Raw genomic sequence first — 24,156 nt, forward strand, 5'->3', positions numbered from 1 at the left:
AATGATGTAATTTCCAATATTTCTTAGCATGGAGTTTTATGTTGCTAATGATTCACAAAGTTCACATTTTGTTCTGTCATCCATATCACTGATGCATATTGTGAATAGCTGGGGTCCAAGCTCTGATCTCTGCATGACCCCATTAGTCACTGCCTGCCATTTTGAAAAAGATCCATTATTCTTACTCTCTGTTTCCTGTCTGCTAATCAATTCTCAATCCATGCCAGTATGTTATCCCCAATCCCCTGGGGCGTGATCCTACTGGCCATTCATGCATGCTCCTGCTGCAGGGAGGGCAGAGATTTTGGTGCCCTCCATTCATTGCAGTGGGATGGGAAAATCCTGTTGGCGCGAATGACCATAACATTTCCGACCACGCACTTTAACTTTGCACACTAACCTCTTATGTAGAACTTCAACAAAAGCTTTCTGAAAATTCAAATACATCACATCCACTGGTTCACCCTTATGTATTCTATTAGTTACATCCTCAAAAATACTCTAGGTTTGTCAAACATGATTTGCGTTTCATAAATTCATGCTGACTTTGTCTAAACCCAGTGACATTTTTTAAGTGTCCTGATAAAAAGACAACAAATTCATCCTATCATGAGAAAGCTAAGGAAATATACATTTTGAATTCTCACCAAACTGAGACCATGGGCAGAATTCTCCCAGAAAAGAAGTGTTATAACAGTGAGAAAGTAGGAGCGATCCACACCGGACTTTTTGGTGTGCTCTGCACTACAATCCTCTTGGTCAATTTTTGGGAGAGTTGGGAGTTATACATTGGTACTAGGAAGGGGCGGGGCCTAAACACACTATTGAGTCCAGCCCCAGGGTGCCCCAATCTCAACAGTGCATTGGAAGACCTCCCTCATTGGTGGTATGTTCCTCCTCCCCAACACAGGTTGTTGGCATTGGGATCCTCGCAATGGGTTCCCCCTGCCTGACCTCCGATATGATCTATCCCTTCACGACACCCCCCTCACCCTGCATGTGCCCCATCCCCTTGGCACTGCCCCCCAGTATGCTGGTGGTGCCCAACTGGCATAGCTGAGGAGTCTGGTGGCTGCTGCTGGGGTGTTGGGTGGGGACTGCTAAGGTGTCTGGGTACTGCCAGTTGGGCACTGCACCACCCAGCCATATCCCCGACCATCTGGGGGCTTCAATGGCCATGGCCTCCAGGTCTCTGCTAATGGAGACCAGTTGCAATTCTTGTCATTCTCGCGCCACGCCTGGAGAAATCCATGCGGTGGGATTCAAATGGGCAATACATATTTGTGGTGAACCATAGATGGTTACCACTATGGGTACTGAACCATAGATGGTTATCACTATGGGTACTTGTACATATGTTACTCTTGTTACTGTTGGGGTTAGGGTTGGGGTGTTCCACCTGTTAGCATTGTTCTGTGGTACACTCCGTTTGGCTCCGCCTTCCTATAGGAGTATAAAGGTCACTCCACTTCCTAGTGACCCTTTAGTCTGGGATTGTATTGTTAAGCAGTATGCTCTATTCTTGTTGCGAATAAAAGCCTTTATTCCCGGGTACGATCTAGCCTCCCGAGTGGATTAATCGCGCATCAATATTTAAATACTACTTTAAATATGCTAATTGGCCTTGCTGCTCGTGATCCAGTTCATGCCATTAGAAAGGGGCCGGGAGAATCGCAAACTGTATGGCGTCGAGTGCAAAACCGGCTTTTAGGCCCGCACGTTATTCTCCAGTATCAGTGCGAACTGCTCCAGGTGTGGTGAGGTCAGAGAATTACCTACCCCTTGTTTCACTCAGGGAAATGGATGATAATTTCACTTGATGTGTAACTTAATTTTAGTGTTTCTTTTCTCAGCAGAAAACACTTCATAATTGCTGCCTCATTTTTGGCCTCATTATGAATGAATTTTACAAGTAAAATTACCACAACAATTCAAGACAACCCAGTTGGCAATGGAGGTGGGGGATTGGGGAGGGGGAAGAGGAAGGATTTGTTGTTGTTTTGTATGGTACACAAGATGGCGTAGGGCACACCGTCCATTCTGGTCAAGAAAATGATATCTCCACAAACTGGATTTTTGTTTTAACATTTGGACATTGCATTATTTGGACACTTTTTTTTACAATAAGGTCGCATGTTCACCTTTGGACTGGAAGCAACAATGATGTCTTTTCAAATAAATCACCTGACCAGCATGCTATTTGAGAGGGATGAGCTGTCTACTTGTTTAAAATGTAATCACTTTAACTGATGAGGTAAAAGTTGGCAAAGGCTAGTGGTTTACTGCAAGTCACATGACAGACGAGCTTTACGTTCTGGACCTGTTGCTATTGAAGTCAGTGTTCAACAGTTGGTACCGAACCAAAAAAAAAGTAGAAATCTTCCCGACTTGCTTTCCTGCCTTGCCTGAAATTCTAGCCAGAAAAACTTGGCAAAGAGATTAGTTTCAGGAAGTGCCTGAAAGGAGTAGAGAGGGGTGGAAAGGTTTAGAGAGGAAATTCTAAAACTTAGAATTGAACTTGGCAGCTGAAGGGATGGAGCCATGAAAATTGAGAATGAGCAAGAGACCAGAGCTGGAGGAGCACATCAGAGGAATGTAATGCTGAAGGAGGTGAGAGGTACAAGGATGTGTGAGGCCATGGGGCAGGTTACAAACAACAATGGAAATTTTAAAATTCGGCCATTGTCTGATGTTGCCAGTGTAGGTCATTGATCACAGGGGCATTGGATAAATGGGTCAGGATAAGGACAAGAGTTTGGGATAAGCTCAGTTTTATAGAGAGTTCCAAAATTACACAGCACATAAGAATCATAGGAAACCCTGTGTATGCTGATTTGTGGGACACGTGATGGCATCATTATTTTGAAGCAAGGGCTTTGACTGCTGAGATTCCTTTTTCATTTGTCCAAGTGCTGTGGGCATCTCTGCCAGGGTCAGCAATTATTGCCCATCCCTAATTGCACTGGAGAAAGTGGTGGTGAGCTGTCTTCTTGAATTGCTGCAGACTGTCTGATGTAGGCACGCTCACAGTGTTGTTCGGGAGGGAGCCCCCGGATTTTAGCTCAGTGACAGAAGAAACGGTGACATATTTCCAAATCAGGAAGGTGTGTAATATAGAGGCGAACATACAGGTGGTGACGTTCCTGTGTACCAATTACCCTTGTTCTTCAAGGTGGAAGAAGTCATGGGTTTGGAAAGTGCTATTGGAGCCGCTGCAGTGCATATTATTGATGGCACCGCTGTCACGGTGTACCTCTGGTGGAGGGTGTGCATGGTTAAGGTGGTGGATTGGGTGCCGGTCAGCTGCTTTGCCCTTGATGGTGTCAAAGTAGCTTTGCTTTGAGAATTGAGGGGAATATTGTGGAATGTCACTGATGCATCACTGAAGTATTTTTTGTAACACTCAGGGTGTGATGTTAATGATAACCGCAAATGTTCATGGGTGCGATCTTACCACCTTGCTGCACACATTGATCAGTGAGGCAAGCTGGGCAAATAGCTTGAGATGTAAAAAATCCAATTTACACCCAACGTGAAATGGTTTGCTGTCTTCCCAGCCTCTTTTTACTGGCACGAACAGCTTTGTGCTCAAAATGGGCATGAAACTTATTAGCATGAATTTGAATGGATTTCAATATTAGCGAGTTTGGCACACTAGCGTACCCCCCTCCCGAATGCTTGCTACATCTCCAGCATCACGTCACACCGGTGCGAATCACTACTGCTCTGTACAAGTGTGGTGCAGCAGTAGTGAAGGGGATCGAGGTGGTGAGTACCAACTCGCGGGGTGCAGCAGAGAGGGCGTGGGGGGGGTCTCAGTCCACTGCCATGGTGAAGGGTGGGGTGGGGGGGCTCGCATGGGTGCAGGGGTTTGGGGGTCTTGTGCTGGTATCTTGGTCCTCATGTCCGGGGGTCACTGCTGCCTTGGGGCTCATGTGGCGCGCATTCCCCCAGCCACCGAACAATCCCCGAGGGGTAGCATATGGGGTGAAGTCCCAATCCCACCAATGTCACCATGGTTACCCTGCCATCTGTCTGCTGGACAGACTCGGTGGCTGACATTCCAGTCCAGGCTCCACGAACATTAATAAGCACCAGGCCCAGCAGCTGCCAGCCCAATTAGGGGAGCTCTGCTGGTGTTAACACAGCTTCTCACACTGCATGGATTCTGCAGTGCTGCATTCAATAGGAATCCATCACTTCATAATCAGGGGGGTGCTTCTCCACCGTCCGTCTGAACTGCAAGCCATTCCTGGAAGCACCAGACATCCAGGTGGGTGCACGCATGTCTATGCTTCAGGAGTTACCAATGGGGTCCTCCTCACAGCCACCCGTATGACTTCCGTGCCCCCCATGGCGATGATGTGGCAGCGGTCGGCAGCATGGCACCAGGGATGGTGTCGGGTTGCCAGCATCCAGACTAGTGAGGACATGGGTGGTTGGGAGGAAGTGATGGGTCCAGGCTGGATAACCTTACTGACTTTCTCGCTCTCATGGATTTTGCTTTGGAGTCAAAAGACCAGGCAGTGATGCTCTTGTCTGCTGAGGAGGAGGAGGGAGACGTCTGCCTATTGTGAGGCCAGCCCAGGCCAGAGGCTGCAGCAGGAGGGCAGGGGGCAGAACACGGCCACCCATTCAACCCCAGGGAAAGGCCAGAGGACATCAGAGAAGGAGACTCTGCCTCTACAGGATCTGCATGTCCTTTGATGGACTGCAGATTGCCATGTGCCGCTCACCGCAGGCTTCGACTCAGTAAGGAGACAGTGGGTCACCTGTACAAGGTCCTCATGGCCTGACACCTCGTGGGACTGGTGGACACCTGCTCCCAGTGGCAGTGAAGGTCATGGCCGCCCTCAACTTCTATGCCACTGGGTCCTGCCAGGCCTCCAGCAGAGTCCGCTGTGGCATCTCCCACTCCTCTGGGCACAAGTGCATCCATGAGGTGACGGATGCCCTGATCGCCCAGGCAGGCAATTACACCCACTTTGATATGGGCCAGGCCCAACAGGAAGCCCAGGTTGCAGGCCTCACCGCCATCGCCAGAATGCCCCATGTGCACATCACCCTGCATACAATCAAGGGGTGCCATTCATCAAGGGGTTCCACTCCCTTAACGTGCAGATTGTCTGTGACCACCGGATGAATATCATGCACGTGAGAGCATGGTGCCCAGGGAGCGTGCACGACAGCTACATTGTGTGCTGCTCTGACATTCCCAGGCTCTTTGAGGACCATCCCAGGCTGCTGGGAAGCTACCTGCTAAGGTTATAGCTGATGACACCAATGCGGAGGCCCCAGACCGAGGCAGAGACTATGAGGCCCACACTGCCACCTGGTCTATCATCAAGAGGTGCACTGGGCTACTGAAGATGCTGTTCCGCTGCCTAGATCACTCTTGCCCTGTGCCCTCAAGTACAGCCCCATAGGGCCTCCCACATCATCGTGGCCTGCTGTGCACTCCACAAGCTGGCACAGCAGCGGGGAGACATCACAGAGGAGGACCACCGAGTGGACACTGCTGAGGTGGAAGAGGAGGACCTGGAGGAAGATGCTGAGGAGAAACCAGAGGATGGGAGGGATTGTTGTCGGGGCAGACTCGATGGGCAGAATGGCCTCCTTCTGCACTGTCGGGATTCTAGGATTCCCCAAGGGGCATACACATGTCAGTGAGGATGCAGGGAACATTGACAAGGGTGAAATCGAAGTATAAAGAGGAGCGGCTCGGAGGGAAGATTCGAGATGCTGATTTTTCCCCTCCCGCCCCCGAGGAGATTATTAGCTGAATGCGGCATTTTCAGGAAAAAAAAGCGTTTGACAAAGTCCCTCATGGTAGGCTAGTGAAAAAGGTTGGATCTCATGGGATAAAGGGGGAGGTGGCTAGATGGGTGGAGAACTGGCTTGGTCATAGAAGACAGAGGGTGGTAGTGGAAGGGTCTTTTTCTGGCTGGAGGCCTGTGACTAGTGGTGTACCGCAGGGCTCTGTATTGGGACCTCTGCTGTTTGTGATTTATATAAATGATCTGGAAGAAGGAGTAACTGGGGTGATCAGTAAGTTTGCGGACGACACAAAACTGGCAGGACTTGCAGATAGTGAGGAACATTGTCAGAGGCTACAGAAGGATATAGATAGGCTGGAAATTTGGGCAAGGAAATGGCAGATGGAGTTCAATCCTGATAAATGCGAAGTGATGCATTTTGGTGGGAATAATGTAGGGAGGAGCTACACGATAAATGGAAGAACCATAAAGGGTGTAGAGACGCAGAGGGACCTGGGTGTGCAAGTCCACAGATCTTTGAAGGTGACGTCACAGGTGGAGAAGGTGGTGAAGAAGGCATATGGCATGCTTGCCTTTATAGGACGGGGCATAGAGTATAAAAGTTGGGGTCTGATGTTGCAGATGTATAGAACGTTGGTTCGGCCGCATTTGGAATAGTGCGTCCAGTTCTGGTCGCCACACTACCAGAAGGACGTGGAGGCTTTGGAGAGAGTACAGAGGAGGTTTACCAGGATGTTGCATGGTATGGAGGGGCTTGGTTATGAGGAGAGATTGGGGAAACTGGGGTTGTTCTCCTTGGAAAAACGGAGGATGAGGGGAGACTTAATAGAGGTGTATAAAATTATGAAAGGCATAGATAGGGTGAATGGTGGGAAGCTTTTCCCCGGGTCGGTGGTGACGTTCATGAGGGGTCATAGGTTCAAGGTGAAGGGGGGGAGGTTTAACACAGATATCAGAAGGACATATTTTACACAGAGGGTCGTGGGGGCCTGGAATGTGTTGCCGGGCAAGGTGGTGGAGGCGGACACACTGGGAACGTTTAAGACTTATCTAGACAGCTATATGAACGGAGTGGGAATGGAGGGATACAAAAGAGTGGTCTAGTTTGGACCAGGGAGCGGCGCGGGCTAATTGTTCTTTGTTTCTCGTTTCAAGGCTTCATTCTATGATCATGTTGCTGGTGCCAGTACAGAGCGAGACTGCGGATAGTTGGGAACCTGTCTCGGGGGCAGGGAATTCATATGGTGTTCGTGGAAGTGGAAATGACTAGGGTTGGGAAGCATTTTCCGATCAGGGCCAGTGTGATCTCCTGGACTCGTTTCGATCGCCTCAGGGGGTCGGAGAGGAATTTCCCAGATTTTTTTTCCCCATATTGGCCCTGGGGTTTTCACTCTGGGTTTTCGCCTCTCCCTGGAGATCACATGGTCTGGAATGGGGGGGTGGGGGTGAGTTAATAGGTTGTGATGAACAAAGCATCGCAGCTGTGAGGGACAGCTCGGTGGATAGGATATTAGTATGTAGATAGGCTGGAAAATTGGGCGGGGATCCTGGATTCAGGATTCAATCCTGGACCGGGGAGCGGCGCGGGCTTGGAGGGCCGAAGGGCCTGTTCCTGTGCTGTATTGTTCTTTGTTCTTTGATGGAGGACAGGTGACAGCAAGGGTCTGGCAGGGTGGCAAGGAAAGCCCTCATCATTGCATTGCGCTCCCAACAGAGGGCATGGGGCCCACCAGCGTGACTTCTTTAACTTAGTTTTTATCCAGATTGTTGCATAAATTGCTCGTACTTTGATTTCCTTCTTGTATTGCTTGATTATTTTCCACTATGTATATAAATTTTGATTCTGCACTTTTATTTCTAATGCTTTCTTCTTGACATTGTCCTCACAGGAATCAGTCTTGGTGCTCATTGCTTATAATGATTCCACAGCTAGTGGTTCTGCCCCTCCTAACACCACCAAGTGGTTAGTTCAGACTGAACCGGCCTTCTCTGACATATGAGACTAAGCTGCACATTCACCATTCAGAGAAGTTGGTCCAATTTCTTGTGATCGACATGCATCATGCATAAATAACACTATTATTATAACTCATTTTAAAATTAGGACAAAAAAATGGTATTCCGACAACGTTTTTTCCCCTTTTTCTAATGATCATTAATTTTATGTAAAATTCTGTATCTACGCAGAATAAAAACTGCTGATCATAAGCAAAAAAAGGACTAGTAATATACAGGTGAAAAACAAATAATGAAAACCAAAACAGGGGCAGACTAAGTTCCGATTGATTTTATTTTGTGCAGTAAATTTCTCATTGAACATATAAAACAGACAGACATTGTCTGAACTGCCAAATCCTTTCATCATGATAAATAAATACATTAAAATAAATGCTAAAAGCTGATTATCACATCATAGTCGAGGATTTTTATTCCCAGTGCCATTTCCTGTGTGGTTTTGAGGATGGTGTGAAAATGCTTTCAACATATGACAAGTTTAAGGTACAATAAGAGCTCCATGTTACAATTAGGACTGACTTGATTTTGATAAATTAAGTTGATCTGTTTTCATTTTAAACATAGGGGTAAATGTAGAGTGCTTTGTTGACAGAAATTACTGTCAAGTGACAATTTAGAGGAAAATAAATTGCTGTGGAGTTTTAAATTCACGCCTTTAAAGGGTAAAAATGTAACATTCATAACAAAAAACATGAACAAGTGGGTTAGAATCATAGAATCGCTACAGTGCAGAAGGAGGCCATTTGGCCCATTGAGCCTGCATCAATAACCATCCCACCCACCCTATCCCCGTAACCCCATATATTTGCCCTGCTAATTCCCCCCCGATTCTAAGGGTCCATTTAGCATGGCCAATCAACCCCACAGACATGGGGAGAATGTGTAAACTCCACACATGCAGTCACTTGAGGCCGGAATTGAACCCAGGTCTCTGGTGCTGAAGCAGCAGTGCTAACCACTATGCCACCAGTTGTGTTATATTACAGCATTGGCAATGCTGACATGCATTTTTAAACATTACTTTCAAGGCAATCTTGTGTCATGAAGAAAAGTAATGCATGAATTTGGATATAAATCAGGAGAGTGATGCAAAATAGTTGTTGCTTCGTTATCAGCTCACTTTATGTCAATGACATATCCACTTTGCCCCGTACCTAATTAAACATGAGCTGTACTCTGTAGCTTCCAACAGCCAATGGAACATAAGTGTTGGGGTTTCTAGCTTAACTGTACCCAAACTATTTTCCACTCTTCTGGTAGTATTGTTCTGCAAAAAGAAGGAATATAGTGAGAATTTTAAAAGAGGAAGTAATTGTGAGGCAATTTTTACTCCTAAACATTTTATATTCCCGTTGATTCTTCCTGGGACAAATAAATAATAGATGCAGTATGAGAGCAATAACCATTGCAGTCTGCAAGTGTAGGAAGCCACAAATATATTGAGCCTGCAGGTGGGCCAACTGATCAATATGAGAAGGGGGAACTGAGTCTACTCAGTGACTAAGATATTTGGGCTACTAAATTACAGTAACTTTAAGAACTATGGCACTATTAATCTGTGAAATGGATTTTTACATCATGATCTCAGTGATTTAGTTCTGCAACTTGCTGAATATTTCTATTGGAGACGGAGTGACTGAGCACTCAATCAGATATAAACTAATGAGAGAGAGTAAAGAGAACATCGTATTTAACAGAACTATTCAATTCTTTTTGGAATTCATTAAAATGATAGGTAAGAAATGTATCTGGGTGCACTTTGCACAGCTTCTATATTGTTAACACAAATGAAAGAACATAGAATTGGAGGCAACTTATTGGGCATGGGTAGGGAATTAGTTAGGAGGCTGAAGACAAGGAGCAGGGATAAATGAAATGTATTCAAATTGACAGGAGGTGACTAGTGGCATCCTCCAGGGACCTGTACAAGGGCCTCAGCTTTTTATTATATCTATACATGAAGAATACACAGGCATACACCCAAGCTTACTGCTGACATCAAGTTGAGTGTTACAGTACATCACGAAAATGGAGCAAAAGGTTATAAATATTAACTGATCCATTAAATACATGGACAGAACTGTGATTGATGAAGTTCAGTGTGAGGTTGTCTACCTTAGAGCTAAAAAAATACAAATCAGAGTATTTTCTAAATGATGAGAATCTTAGAACTTTGAAGGACATGAGATGTCCAGATCAATTTCAATATACGGAAATCATTAATTACCAGTAGACAGGCAAAAAGTATATTAAAATGGCAAATGAAATTTTAACTATCTTAAGGAGGTTGGCATACAGATGGGTGGAAATTATTCTACTATTCTAAAAGCTTCTGGTTAGACCTTGCTTAAATTACTGCATTCAGTTCTGGGCACTGCATCTTAGGAAGGATATATTGGTCTTCAGCAGATTGTAGGTTCATTAGAATCATATTGTGGCTAAAAAGGTTAACTTTTGAGGATAAATAGTCAATACTAGGTTTGTATTCCCTTGAGAATAGAATATTAAGGGCTGATCTACTTGAGAAGTTTAAGACACTGGGCAGGATTTTCCATGCTCTCCGCAATATGTTTCGCAATGGTGGAGTTGACCTGCCATTGGCCAGCAGCAGGATCTCCTAGTCCCGCCATTGTAAATGGGGCTTTCCATTATATGGTCCCCTCACCACCAGGAATTCCGCAATGGGGATTCGCTGTCAGCGAACCAGAAGATCCCACTACTGGGAGCAGGCAGCTAATTCCAGCCAATTATAGTATTTGACAAGTTAGATAAAAGATTAGGGTGTGAAAAATTGGCTTGCATAGCACAATGTGGGCCTGAGCAGTTAGTAACCTGCAGCGCTGCCTACCCTGGCGGAATGAAGGTAAGTCTATGCACCACTATGCAAATAAATTGCTTCCCCAAACTATTTTCTCTGGCGAGGGGGTACAGGAGGAGGGAATCTAGCCTTAAAATTAGAACTTGACTCTTCAGGGAGAACTTCTTCACGGAAAGGGAATGGGAATTGGGAACGCCTCTCTAAAAGCACCGCCAATTGCAAATTCTGAGGTTGATGAATATTTCTTGCACGATTGTTTTAATGATTGTGGTAAACCACTGTTAGCTTATTGCCTGTGTGTGTGACATGCCTGGACATGTCCCTGCCGGCCCTGCCCCGGACTCCTCCCCCCCCTACCTGGTCCAGGTATAAAGGCGACTGCTCCCCACCCCCTGCCTCAGTCTGGACCAGTTCATCGACATGGGTGTGCTCCAAGTCTTTTGCTAATAAAAGCCTATTTGTTCTTGCATGCAAACTAGTCTTTGCTTGATCGATGGTGCATCAATTTTATTAGCAAAAGTTTTGGGATGGAGCAGACACTGAAACCCGACAAATTCGAATTGGACCTTCAAGCTGTAGGAGCCTCTAACAGCTTCAATCACTGGCTGTGCTGTTTCAAAACTTTCCTTACCTCCTCCTCCGTCGTCCGGACCGAAACCAACAAGCTACACGTGCTCCACGCCCGGGTAAGCGATCAAGTATTCTCGATGATTAGAGATGCTGAAACTTACAAGGACGCGATCGAACTTTTAAAAGGCCAGTACAACAAACAGTCTAATGAAATCTACGCCAGACATCTTCTGGCTACTCGCAGACAACAGCCGGGAGCATCGGGTGATGAATTCCTGCGTGCGTTGCGAGCACTTGGCAGGGCCTGCAACTGCAAGGCTATAACAGCCGTCCAAAACACTGAGGACTTAATCAGAGATGCCTATGTCACGGGTATCAGGTCAAACTATATTCAACAACGACTGCTGGAACAGGGTGGGCTGGACCTACAAAAGACTGTGGCACTTGCCGACTTGTTAAAGGTGGCCTTCCGTAATCTCGAGGCCTACACTCCCAACCACGGGGGCGCATCGTGGACACCGCGGCCGCCGCCACCTCTGTACTTGGGAGGGCCGCAGGCCTACGCCATGCCACGTCCCACCAATGACCCGACCGCTGCGGGAGTCTCCGGAGGCCCGCAGTGCTACTTCTGCGGCTTGGGGAAGCACCCCGACAACGCTGCCTGGCGAAGGATGCGAGCTACTCCGGGTGTGGAAAGAAGGGCCATTACCCGAAGGTATGCAGAGCAAAATCGACCTCCAAGCCCAGTATCGCTGCGTGCGACCTGCGGGGGCCGCCATCTTGGACGCCGTCAGCCGCGTGCGACTCCTCGCAAAATCCAACGGTGGCTTTGATTACGCTGGACCAATCCAGGCCTCACCAACTCGCCAGGTCCATGATGGACATCGAGGTAAACGGTCGCATTACAAACTGTTTATTTGACTGTGGGAGTACGGAGAGCTTTATTCACCCTAACACAGTGAGTCATTACGCCCTTTCAGTACTGCCAGTGAAGCAAACGATCTCCATGGCTTCAAAGTCCCACTTGGTGGATGTCCTCGGGTACTGCGTGGCGACCCTGACTGTACGGGGCACAGTGTACAAAAATTTCAGGCTCCTCGTGCTGCCACAACTCTGCGCTGCCGAACTCCTGGGGCTAGATTTCCTGAGTCACCTTAAGAGCGCACCATGGAGTATAATGGGCCTTTTCCCCCGCTCTCTGTTTGCAATCAACAGTTCTTAGATCGCCCACCACGCACCACCTGCAGCCTCTCGACCCTTAAAGTCGCCCCTCCCTCACTGTTTGAAAATCTCACCCCCGATTGCAAGCCCATCGCCACCAAGAGCAGACGGTACAGTGCTGGAGACAGAGCTTTTATCAGGTCCGAAGTGCAACGGCTCCTAGGGGAGGGGATCATTGAGGCCAGTACCAGCCCCTGGAGAACCCAAGTGGTAGTTGTTAAAACTGGGGAGAAACATTGCATGGTCATTGACTACAGTCAGACCATTAACCGATACACGCAGCTGACGCGTACCCCCTTCCCCGCATATCTGACATGGTTAATCAGATTGCGCAATATAGGGTGTTCTCCACCATCGACTTAAAATCTGCATACCACCAGCTCCCTATCCGCTCGGAGGACTGTCAATATACTGCCGTCGAGGCGAATGGCCGCTTCTATCACTTCCTTAGGGTCCCCTTCGGCGTCACCAATGGGGTCTCGGTTTTCCAGCGTGAGATGGACCGAATGGTAGACCAGAATGGGCTGCGGGCCACCTTCCCGCACCTGGATAACGCTACCTCTGCGGCCATGATCAGCAGGACCATGATGCCAACCTCCACACCGCCACACTCCTAAATCTGACGTATAATAAGGGGAAGTGCGTATTCCGCACACACCGCCTCGCCATCCTTGGTTGTGTTGTGGAAAACGGGGTCATCGGTCCCGATCTTTAGAGTAGTGACCCATCAGTCCATGAGCTCCTTGCACTTATTGTTGGAAGTGAAGGTCAAACACTGGGGAGGGCTTTCATTTGACACTGCAGTTGAAAAAAGATGCAAGGAGTTTTCTTTTCAAGATGATCCTGGAACAGTGATACAAGAGTAATACCTAATCAATAGTGTTATATGTGGACCCAACCAAATCTGTCAGTAAATGACTAAAGCACATGTTCGCCATATCATTTCAAATCCATGAACTTGAGTAAGTGGAGATGAAAGCCGTAACGGGGGAACCACCTGGCTTGATGCAACATTATATGTGCATTGTGCTTGATACTAAGCTAAATACTCTTGAATGTGGAACTATACATAGTTGATTGTTCTCAATATTGCAATGCAGCTGTTGTTTCAAAGTAAATTGGAGAGGGAAAGAGTCCCTACTCGATAGTGCTTGCATTCCTTTACACAAGTGTTTTTTAAAAATCTCCTTTTTTCACCGAATAATTTCTTTTCAGGTCTCCCTTCTCATCCGCAATATGATCTGGTGAAGCAGCAGTGCACTGGGAGTTCAGGCATGATGGCTTTCTTAATTAAAGGAGGGTTGGAAAATGCGAAGACATTCCTCAAAAACTTAAAACTGAGTACTTGTGGACTTCTTTCCACACTTCTTCCTCACCAAATTGACTGTGTTAAAATATTTGGTGAGACCACTTCTAAAATGAGTGGCCTTTCATTTTTACTTCTGTTTCTTTGCACAATTTCGCTGAGCCTGATTCCAGCACTGAAATTAAATGGGAAATTCTTGCGTTGTATTTTTAAGAAATAGAACATTTTCTTTTGCGGAGGAGAAATAAGAGAAATTTGCTATTGTATTTCAGTTTCTTATCCAATGTGACTATGTTTTAACGGGTTTCTGGATTATGTGGTCTTCCTGGGTGGCTTCAAAATTACCCTCGTCTAACATCCTCAGATGTGTGTTCTTCAATAAAAACAGAAAATTCTGGAAATGCTCAAGGTTCAAGCAGCATCTGTGGAGAGAGAAACAGTGTTAATAATTCTGGTTGATGAATTTTTGTCAAAACTGGAACATTTTAGAGTTGTGACAGGTTATTAGGAAGCACAGAGGTGGGGAAAAGGGTGTGGATGGAAAGAAAGAACAAAAGGGAAGGCCAATGATAAATGTGGAAAGCATATGATCTCTATAACAGAACTCCTTGAGTAAAAGTATGAAATGCAAGTTTATTTTCCCTTTTAGTGTAACTTGGGATGTTTCTATTTTTCCAAACCTTCCCGAAAGCGTCTGTCCTTGACTGTCCAGTTCTGCTGTCCAGCTTTGATCCCTGGTTCTTAGCTGAGATAGAGATGGGGACCTTATTTGTGGTCTTGGCTTTTCTGATTTAAATTAGGAAGGAAATGGTTAAAAGCTTCTGTTTCTAGTTTGAATTGGATAATGGTTCCCACGAGATGCAAATCTGTGGCTGTTCCTGTTCATGATGTATCTCAATTATTTGAATTGAAATAGTGGTGTCAGAATTTGCAGATGATGCCAACATAGGAGTTTTGGTTAATCTCTTTGACAAGTGCAAGGTGTAAAGAGATATTTGTAAAGTAGTGGCATAAGCTCAAAGATGGCTGCTAGAATTCTGTTAGTATGAGGTAAATAACGTACTCTGAATGGAAGCATGCTAGATGTGGAAGAGCAGAGGCATTTGGGGTGTAAGACATTCAAGTGTCGAGTTGATGAGACTACTAAGTCAGGACAGTTTTTAAACACACAGCAGAGGAAATGTAGAGCCTATATAAAACCCAGGAGTATGTTTTGGAAATAGATGGAGGTTTTACAAAGGATGTAACACTGATTCTCTTAGATGATGTATGAAAGGCTTAAAAAATAGATTTAAAAAATTGGAACAATGCAGATTATGATAGAAGCTTCAATTAATGAAAAGGCATGGTAAATAAATAGAAGCATATGGTTGAGCGAAGATTGAAGGAACAGCAATGCAAAATGGAATGGAGAAGGGAGGGAAAATGCCTTTGAGGAGCTGTTGAATTTAATTGATGCTGTTGAATCTGCTTTCAATTGGTGGTTGAGGCAGAAATTACCAACATTCAGGAATACATTGGTTAGATGGATGAAGGGAGTTGAAGGGGGCTGAATGGCCTATTTCCATGTTGTAACTTCTATGTATTTCCATGATTGTAATCTAGTGACATGAAAGAATGTAGATGTCAGATGAGGGCAGGTTTTGAATCTTTGGAAGGAAGATCCCGCAGACTTTATAAAGAACGGGCACTTGGAATACAAGAGAATTTATGGCCCCTGTGTTCAGTCACAAGTAGGAAAACCTGTTTTCCAAAGAAATGTGAGATGTTTCACGCAAGGTGTTAATGATCTGCACTTTGCCCTGTCAGCTTTTCGGTGTTTTCTGACAAATAAATCACTAGAATACCCTCTGCTGCTGGTCCAATACCAGATCCCAGTTCTGTGCCTCAACTTATTCCCCATTTAGGTGAAGGATTAGGAGAAAAGGATTTTAAGTAATGGGACTGAGTTGTGAAAAAGTCACTTACTTTTGTTTTTGTTAACTTCTTTCTCCAGCATCCTGATCTTACACCTGCTGAGCAAGACAACAAATTACTTCGCAATTAACTGGAGTGTTTGCTTGGAAGGAATGCAGCTTTTGATGGGGCAAAGCCTTGAAAGAAGAATGTCTAAACCTGTTGTATCAATTATGAAATTTGATGAAGCTTTGTTTAACTGTGGCCTCTTGGGATGCTTTGATTTGGAATGCATGACACTGAAAAAGTTGCAGATTTCTGGCTTTATTTTTAGTCTAGCTTTGTAAAGGGTTGATTTGAATTCATTTCTTAAATGTAGTTTTTAAAACTTTTAAACTTCTCTGGAATGATAAGAGTAATATGGGGAAAAATATAGTGGAGATGAGAATTAATTATGAAATGAAAACAATTCCTATAAATACTTTGCAGTTCAGAAACAAGATATTTCAGGACCATAGCCTTTCACACAGAAGTGGAAAAGATTAGAAATGAGGCAGGGAAAGATGGGGTAGGGAAGAACAAGGAGAAGGGAAGCGACAAAAAGGAAGGTGCACAAGAAATGAAATGGTAATGTTGCAAGAAAAAAAAGGCTGATCGAGAAGAGGTATAAATGGGAATCGCAGAATCCATACCAGTAGCTTCTGTTTGTATGTATTTTAAAAAGGGACAATGAATTCAACAATATTATGTTATAATCAATGTGATTGTACAAGTTCCTAATTGGAAGATTAAATACTATTCTTTGAGCTTGATTTTAGTTTGTTTGGGACAATATTGGAGGCTAAAGTCTGAGTTGAGTGTGCAATAAAGAATTTAAGTGATAGACACTCAAGTCACATTTGTAGCGGGCTCCCTCTTTTTATCTCCACTCGCGGGCTTATTTTAGGTTTGGTTCTCCGTTACCCAAACCCCACCAATGCCCGAGTGATTCTCTCTCTCGCCGATGGAACAACGGCCACCTTGCGCCTACTTCACTAGAGTAGCGTCCCCAAGAGAGAGAAAAGGAAACTGCTGCCTATCCGCTACCTGGCAGCCTTTCCTGAGTGGGCGGGTTCGAATCGCCCAGAGTACCCTCGGTTCTCGACTCCGGAATTATGGTAAGGGATATTAAAATGTGACCTGACCAGAGATAGCTGATGAGAAAATGAAAGAGCAAGATGGGCTCCAATCGAGTTCAAATCATATATCTTTTATTAAACACCAAAATTAAACCTCATCAACACCAGTAAACAACATATAGGTATCTTATACTCTATAACTATGACTATGGGGACAAAACTAAATGGGCACAACGTAAATTCTAACTTTAAACAGTGTTAGCAATATCTTATACTATGAAAAGGTTCATGCACCCACCATTCCCATAAAAGCCTCCACTGCTATGTTACCCTCGGGAACTTCACGAATAACTAGGAAATACTCAGTTGAGCCGCCCTTGACCTTCTGGGCTGGCTGTGTGCTGGAAAACTGCTGTCTGCAACGCGGTTCAGGAGGGTGAGAGAGTTGTCATGCGGGTCTGAAGAGAAACAGAGAGAATCTCTTATCTATATATCACTATATCGTATCTATTCTATCTTATCCAGGTACATTGTGGCTGGTATCAAACTTCCAATCTCGATGCGGGTCTGGTCTGGTGATGTCATCTGCTCCCTTTGTGATTCAGTTAATCTAATCAGCAGCCTGTCTGGACCCTGACCGTTTCTGAATTCGACTGGAGGCACCCTTTCTGCGCACAGGCAGGGCTGAGCCTGCTGGGAGAAAACAGCCAGTTTCTGCAGCCAAACGTGGCCACTTCTACCATTTAAATGGCCAATGTGCGTTTTACAGTCCTTATATGCGTTGGTGTTGCCCCAAAAACGTTTACATTTTTAGACTGAACAAAGATAGTTTGGTCAACCAGTCTGTCTTAGTCTCCCAACCATAGAGGAGACTGCATTGTGAGCAGTGAATATCACTAAATTGAAAGAAGTACGTGTACATCTGTTTACCTGGAAGGGAAGAAGTAAACAGGCAAGTGTTACATCTCCAATGCATCTTTTGTATTACAAGTTTCTTTGCTTCGTATCCACTTCTTTGGCTAGAAGTCTTTTTCTTTCACAGCAAAATCTTTCACTCGTATCCAGAATTATTCTTCAACCTGAACCATGCGCTGTAATCTGTTACTCCCGCTGGATCTTTTAATTGGGAACTGTTGGTGTGACCTCAGTCATCTCGATTTCTCTGCTCCTGTCCGTTGCTCTGACCTTTTTAACCCCCAGCCCCTCTTACCGTGCACTGTTCTGCCAGGCCCACTATGGTCAGTAAACCTGCTGACAAGTGATGTTTGGTGAACGGACCTCTGCTTGCTGAGGCTAAATGCTAATTACCCCTGAACCATGAACCTCCCACTGAACATCAAGCTATAACTTTCCAAACTGACACTGTCCTCTCTCTTCTGCTGATTTATTTTTTTCCCTCCATTTCCTCAAGTATCATCCCTGCACAGCCTGCTTCCATCTCCTTCCCAAAATCTACCAATGGTCCTTGTAGACCCATAATCTCAGCCTTCTCTTGACCCATAGAACTGTTTTCTTCCCATCTTGACTTTTTTCCCCCTCTCACCTGCATCACTTCACTTTTTTTAAAGTTTCTCCTCACTGATGGACCTCCAACACCCCACCCACAAGTCTAACCTGCACCAGAGTGGCCTGAGGGTTGTCAGAGGTCCAATCAATACCCATCCAAAAGCACCCCTTCCATCAAGTGGAACATGTTCTCATATTGAATAACTTTGGCTTTTATCCCAGTATTTTATCACTGGCATTTCTTGCTTTTGCCTTGAACTGGAAAATGTTATTCATTTTCACTTGTCTTCACATGGTGCATCTCTGAATACTGCCTTCTTAGACTTCTGTCTTCATTTCTCAGAATAAACTATTGACCAGTATCTGCTGTAGGCCACAGTTACCTTGGCTATGCTTCCTTACATGTTCCTTCCCGTAATTTGCTACTTTAAGTTTCTTTGTTTTCAACGCATCTGTCCTGAAGAAGCCACATTTTTCAGTGTTTCTGTCCTTTTCACAGCTAAGGATTCCCATCCAGTGTCATTCAGAGCCCTGACTGTACACTGTTTCCCACATTTCTGCTCTCACCCCTTCCAGAACCCAGGGTTCCCTTGCCCTCGTCTTCCATTCCACCAACCTCCCACATTCAACAGAATGTCTTCTGCCAGCACCACCAGCAATTCTACCCCCTCTCCATGCAGCAGTCCAAAGGGACTCCATGACATCATTGTTCATACCTCAATCACCCTCCTGATGTCTTTTCCACAGTATCTTTCCAGAAAAACACAAGATACAACACATGCCCTTTCACCTCTTCCTTTACGCTCCACCCAGCTGAAACAGTAGTTTACTTGTCTTTCCAAGTTAGCACATTATAGTTATTCATGTTTGACATTTATTGCCTCCTTCCTTCCATGCTAAAATAAACGTATGCTTTGTTCTTCTTTCGATGTTTCGGTACTCGTTTAACCAATTACTTCTCCTCTAACACTTTCCAATTTTAATGAAACGTCATCAACCTGAAACATTAACTCTGGTTCTCTCTCGCATTTTGTTTCCAGTGCTATTTTTTTCTTTCAGATTTCTGGTATCAACCGGGATCTTGGGTTCATGTCACACTATCTGTAACCCCCATGACTTGCCTGGGCTTGCAAAATCTCACTTACTGACCCGGCTGGAGACAATACACATCTCTTTAACATGTGCTTAACCCTCTCTCCACTCACATTGTCTGTACCTTTAACACTTGATTACCTGTAAAGACTTGCATTCCAACTATTATTTTGTAAATTGAGTTTGTGTCTTTATATGCCCAGTTTGTGAACAGAACTCCCACTTACCTGACAAAGGAGCAGCACTCTGAAAGCTAGTGGCTTTTGCTACCAAATAAACCTGTTGGACTTTAACCTGGTGTTGTGAGACTTCTTACTGTGTTTACCCCAGTCCAACGCCGGCATCTCCACATCATGTCATTGTGAGCCCTCGCCTTCCCCCCTCTTCCCTTGCATAAGCCCTACTTCCACATTTTCCGTCCTCCCTCTTTGTCTTTGTCAGGCCAACACCCTCTCCCTAGCCAGCCACGTGTCACGCTCCACCCAGTTGAACTTTGGACAATAGTTGTGGTGGCTGCGTTACTCCCTCAGCAAGTGCTGTTCAGAAAGACACTGGTGTGTTGCACTTGGGGCAAGGAGATCCCTGTACTTTCCAACCTTAGGCACAGGACTGATCCAAGAGGATGATATATGAGGATCCATGGGTCCAGCAGCATGATGCTGTCCATGAAAACCAGCTCAGCTTGGAGCTAGACTGCAGGAACCAGTTTGCCCCAGCAGAGCGATAAACACTGCAGCAGGAGTAGCACAGTACAATGGCAATGTTGCACTCACCCTGAAGTCTCCTGTGAACTGAGGACTACCTGTGCACACCACTCATTAGCAAACAGATTTTAGATCAAACTAATACCATGCTGGCATGACGCACGTTTGGAAGGACTGACAGGATGCCAGCGGGCAGTATTTTAATGAGCATTCATGAGATGCAAATGAATGTAAATGACATTCAAGCCACCAGCCAGCGGAAAACCGACCCCCATTAACCCACCATTACGGGGCAGCATGGTGGCACAGTGGTCAGCACTGCTGCCTCACAGCGCCAGGGACCCAGGTTCAATTCCCGGCTTGGGTCACTGCCTGTGTGGAGTTTGCACAGTCTCCCTTTGTCTGCGTGGGTTTCCTTCAGGTGCTCCGGTTTCCGGAAAGACGTGCTGGTTAGGTGCATTGATCCGAACAAGTGCTGGAATGTGGCGACTAAGGGAATTTCATGTAACTTAATTGCAGTGTTAATGTAAGCCTTATTTGTGACTAATAAATAAACTTTAGTTTATTAGGAGAATTGCTACCTAATTTTACGTTGGCAACTTTCCGACTTTTTGGCTCCTGCTCGATTTCTTGCCTCTACACGCCACCAAACCTCTCCAGACGGGATGGGAGAATTCTTCCCTATGTTTTAAAAACACAAAGGGCAATAATGATGGTCTCGAATTTCCTCTCGGTGGCAAAGAAAAGGCCTTAGCTGTTCTTCACTGATCCAGTGTGGTTCCCCTTTATTGGGGGTTTGTGCCATCTGTGAGCTGGGAAGCTTTGCAACCAATCTCACTGAGACACACTGTAAACCAGGAAGTACGAAACAGAAAATATAAACAACATTTGAATCATTCAAATGGAAACAAGGTAAAATTCAAGTTTTATATATGGGATGAAAGGAAAGAGATGAGAAGAATGAAACAGAATTGTTATATTATTTGTAGAGAACTGGGAACTAATTGTTATGAGAGTGTACATCTGGGGTACTGCCACATTTTACTGCTGTACTACATCATGTGCCCAGTAAAAATGTATCAAATCACGAGCAACATGGAGAGCAGCAATAAATACACAACAATGTTTGAATCTAAGTTGTGATTATTTCTAACTTACAGGAAGCAGAAGACATAAAAATTATTACATTTTACTTTTAAATTTTACCGATGCAAAGTAGCATTAATGTGTACTATCCACAAGATGCAATGCAGCAACTCACCAAGATCTCTTCAACAACACTTTCCAAGCCTGCGACCTCTACTACCTAGAAGGAGATGCATGGGGACGCCACCTCTTGTAAATTCCTCTTCAAATCACATGCTATCCTGACATAGAACTATATTGCTGTTCTTTCACTTTCGCTGAAAGCAGAATCCTGGAACTCTCTTCCTAACAGCACAGTAGGTGTTCCTACAACACGCGGCAGACCACCACTTTCAAGGGCAATTAGGGATGGGCAACAAATATTGAAACAAAAGCAAAACACTGTGAATGTTAGAAATCTGAAATAAAAATGGAAAATGCTGGGGAAAAAAGCTCAGCAGGTCTGGCAGCATCTGCGGAGAGAGAAACAGAGTGACTATTTCAAGTCCATTTGGAAATATTTAAGAAAATATGCATTCTAAAACACTGACAATTGCATTGAATTGTGGCAGATTTTATATTTGAGAATATGCAAAGAAGTTTGAGCAGAAACTTGAAGATGATGTGACTTATGAAAACTCAAAAAATTTTGAGGGCAATGCTTGATTATTAATCGCACCCTAAGTGGAAACACTTCCTTTAACATTTCATATTCATATACATTTTCTTTTTAATTTTTCTTTTTGCAAAATGGTTTCAAACAGAGTTTTAAATTTTCTGTGTTTAACAACCATCTTGAAAATTTTCTAATTCCTCTTTTTGATCTTCTAATTTAGGGATAGACAAAGCATGATCTTATACACCATTTTACTGACAGAAATTTACTTAGAAGAATATTAATGACCAATCAGAAGATTAATTCGATAGCATGGACTGATTACAAGCTACCATTCATTCAATCATTCCTGCTCCTTTCTCCAACCAGGCTATTTTCACCACCAAGCCTGCGCCGATCATGTGGTCCTACTGAGACCAACCGCCTATATCCCTCTATACTCTGCCTGTTCATGTGCCTATCCAGATAAGCCTTAAATGTCACTATCGTATCTGCCTCTCCTCATAACTAATATCCTCCATACCAACAACATCCTGGTAAATCTTTTCTGTACTCCCTCCAAAGCCACCACGTCCTTCTGGTAGTGAGCATGACCAATCCATCTAACCTGAACATCTTTGGACTGTGGGACGAAACCGGAGCACTTGGAGGAAACCCACGTAGAGATGGGGAGAATGTGCTAATTCTTATTGCAACTCAGTATAATATTACCAGAAGATAGGCACTTTTATTTTTTATTTTAAATCATGAATTAGTTGGTTTTGGCTGGTCCTGGATTAGTGTTTAGTCTTTGCTCCGTGTCATCTAAAATATCTTATTTGGGAGAGATTTCCTGTACATAGATGTCAAGTGATTTGGTGCATCAGTACTGATCAAGGCTAGGATGTACAATACATGGAAGTGCTTATTCCATTGGTTAATATTAACAGGAGATCTTTCATGGTCCAAACTGGTACTGAATGAAGTATACATCAAGGGTCTTTCATACTGGACCAGTAAACCAGAGATTTGGGTGAATGATCCTTCCATAGCAGCTGGGCAATTTAAATTTAATGAACTAAATCTGGAATTAAAAGTTAGTATTTATATTGTTAACCATGAAACTACTGAGATGTTGTAAAAACCCATCTGGTTTACTGATGTGTTTCAGAGCAGATAATTTGTTATCCTTACACAGTCTGGCCTGTATATCACTACAGACCCACAGCAAAGTAAGAGACTTCTATCTAGCCTTTGAAATGGCCTCGCAAGCTATTCAGTTGTATCAAACCTTTGTGGGATAGTGGAGAGTGTGGGGGTTGGAGAGTGTGAGGGGAATGGATTATGGGGGTGGAGGTGAAATTGCAGGGGCGGAATGTTATGGAATATATATGGATGGACTACACAGTGTCAACCTAGAAACCAGACACAACAAAGCACACTCAACCCAGTCGAACCTGCAACATTAACATGTGGAAACTTGCCAAGTTGTCCTGTAGACAAGTCAGGCAACAGCCTAACATAGTCATATTCACAAATCGTATCTTCAGCAAACATCCCCACTCCTTGGCCACCATCTATAGGTATATCCTGTTCCATCCTGTTCCATCAGCTGGACAAACCTACCAGAGTACGGTGGTGTATAGTCAGGCACACGGTCCATGGAGTCCTCAACATTAACTGCAAACTGCATTAATCTCATGGCATCAGGTCAAACAGGCCATCCTTCTGATTTCGACCCATCACCCTCCCTCAGCTGATGAATTAGAATTCCTCCACGTTGAACTTGGAAGAAACATTGACGATAGCAAGGAGACAGTATGTACTCTGGGCGAGGGACTTCAATGCCTATTAGCGCACGTAGCTCAGTAGCACCAGTAATGGCCGGGTCATGAACTTTATAGGTGGGCCTGAAGAAGCTGGTGAGAAAAGTGTCGCCAAACGGGCCACCAAGAATGGCTATTTGTAAAGCACTCTGGGACAATTGGACAAGAACTAAAACAGCAAGCTGCAGCCTAAAAGGCAGAGATAAACAGGCGGCAACTCAGACGACTGAATACTCAGGATATGGGCCATCTCCAGGACAAAAGGGACTTTCTGATCAAACTGGGTTGTTTACCAGACATAGGGATGCCTCAACCCCTTAGTTGGGAGGGAGGTGTGTGTCCTACGTGCCCCCAGCACCTACAGACATGGCCGTTGAGGACACACCCAGAGATTGATGTGGCAGCACTCGGATTGGACTTTATCGATCAGGGTGATCAAGTCCTGATCGATTGATTGGCAATGGCCAAAAGGGGCGCGAAACCCAACGGGGTATAAAGGGTGCTGCGCAACCAAGAATCTCTCTCTTTCTCTGACCGCACGAACGAGCTGCAACAATGGTGACCGTCGCCAGCAACGACCTGCACG

At 44.9% G+C, this 24,156-nt stretch overlaps 1 protein-coding gene across 2 annotated transcripts in view; it reads left to right on the plus strand.

Annotated features, from left to right (window-relative positions):
* Positions 1 to 2,356: 2,356 nt before the first annotated feature.
* LOC144497340 (cystathionine gamma-lyase-like) overlaps positions 2,357 to 24,156 on the plus strand; it is a 102,433-nt gene continuing 80,633 nt past the window's right edge. The window contains exon 1 of one of the 2 annotated variants that reach the window (XM_078218460.1): positions 2,357 to 2,610. In XM_078218460.1, coding sequence (XP_078074586.1) covers positions 2,542 to 2,610 — 69 coding nt within the window. In that variant the 5' untranslated portion in view covers positions 2,357 to 2,541. The remainder of the gene's footprint in view (positions 2,611 to 24,156) is intronic. The other variant, XM_078218461.1, reaches the window with a different exon arrangement.

The sequence above is a fragment of the Mustelus asterias genome, chromosome 8 (assembly GCF_964213995.1).
Source record: "Mustelus asterias chromosome 8, sMusAst1.hap1.1, whole genome shotgun sequence".
Lineage (NCBI taxonomy): Eukaryota > Metazoa > Chordata > Chondrichthyes > Carcharhiniformes > Triakidae > Mustelus > Mustelus asterias.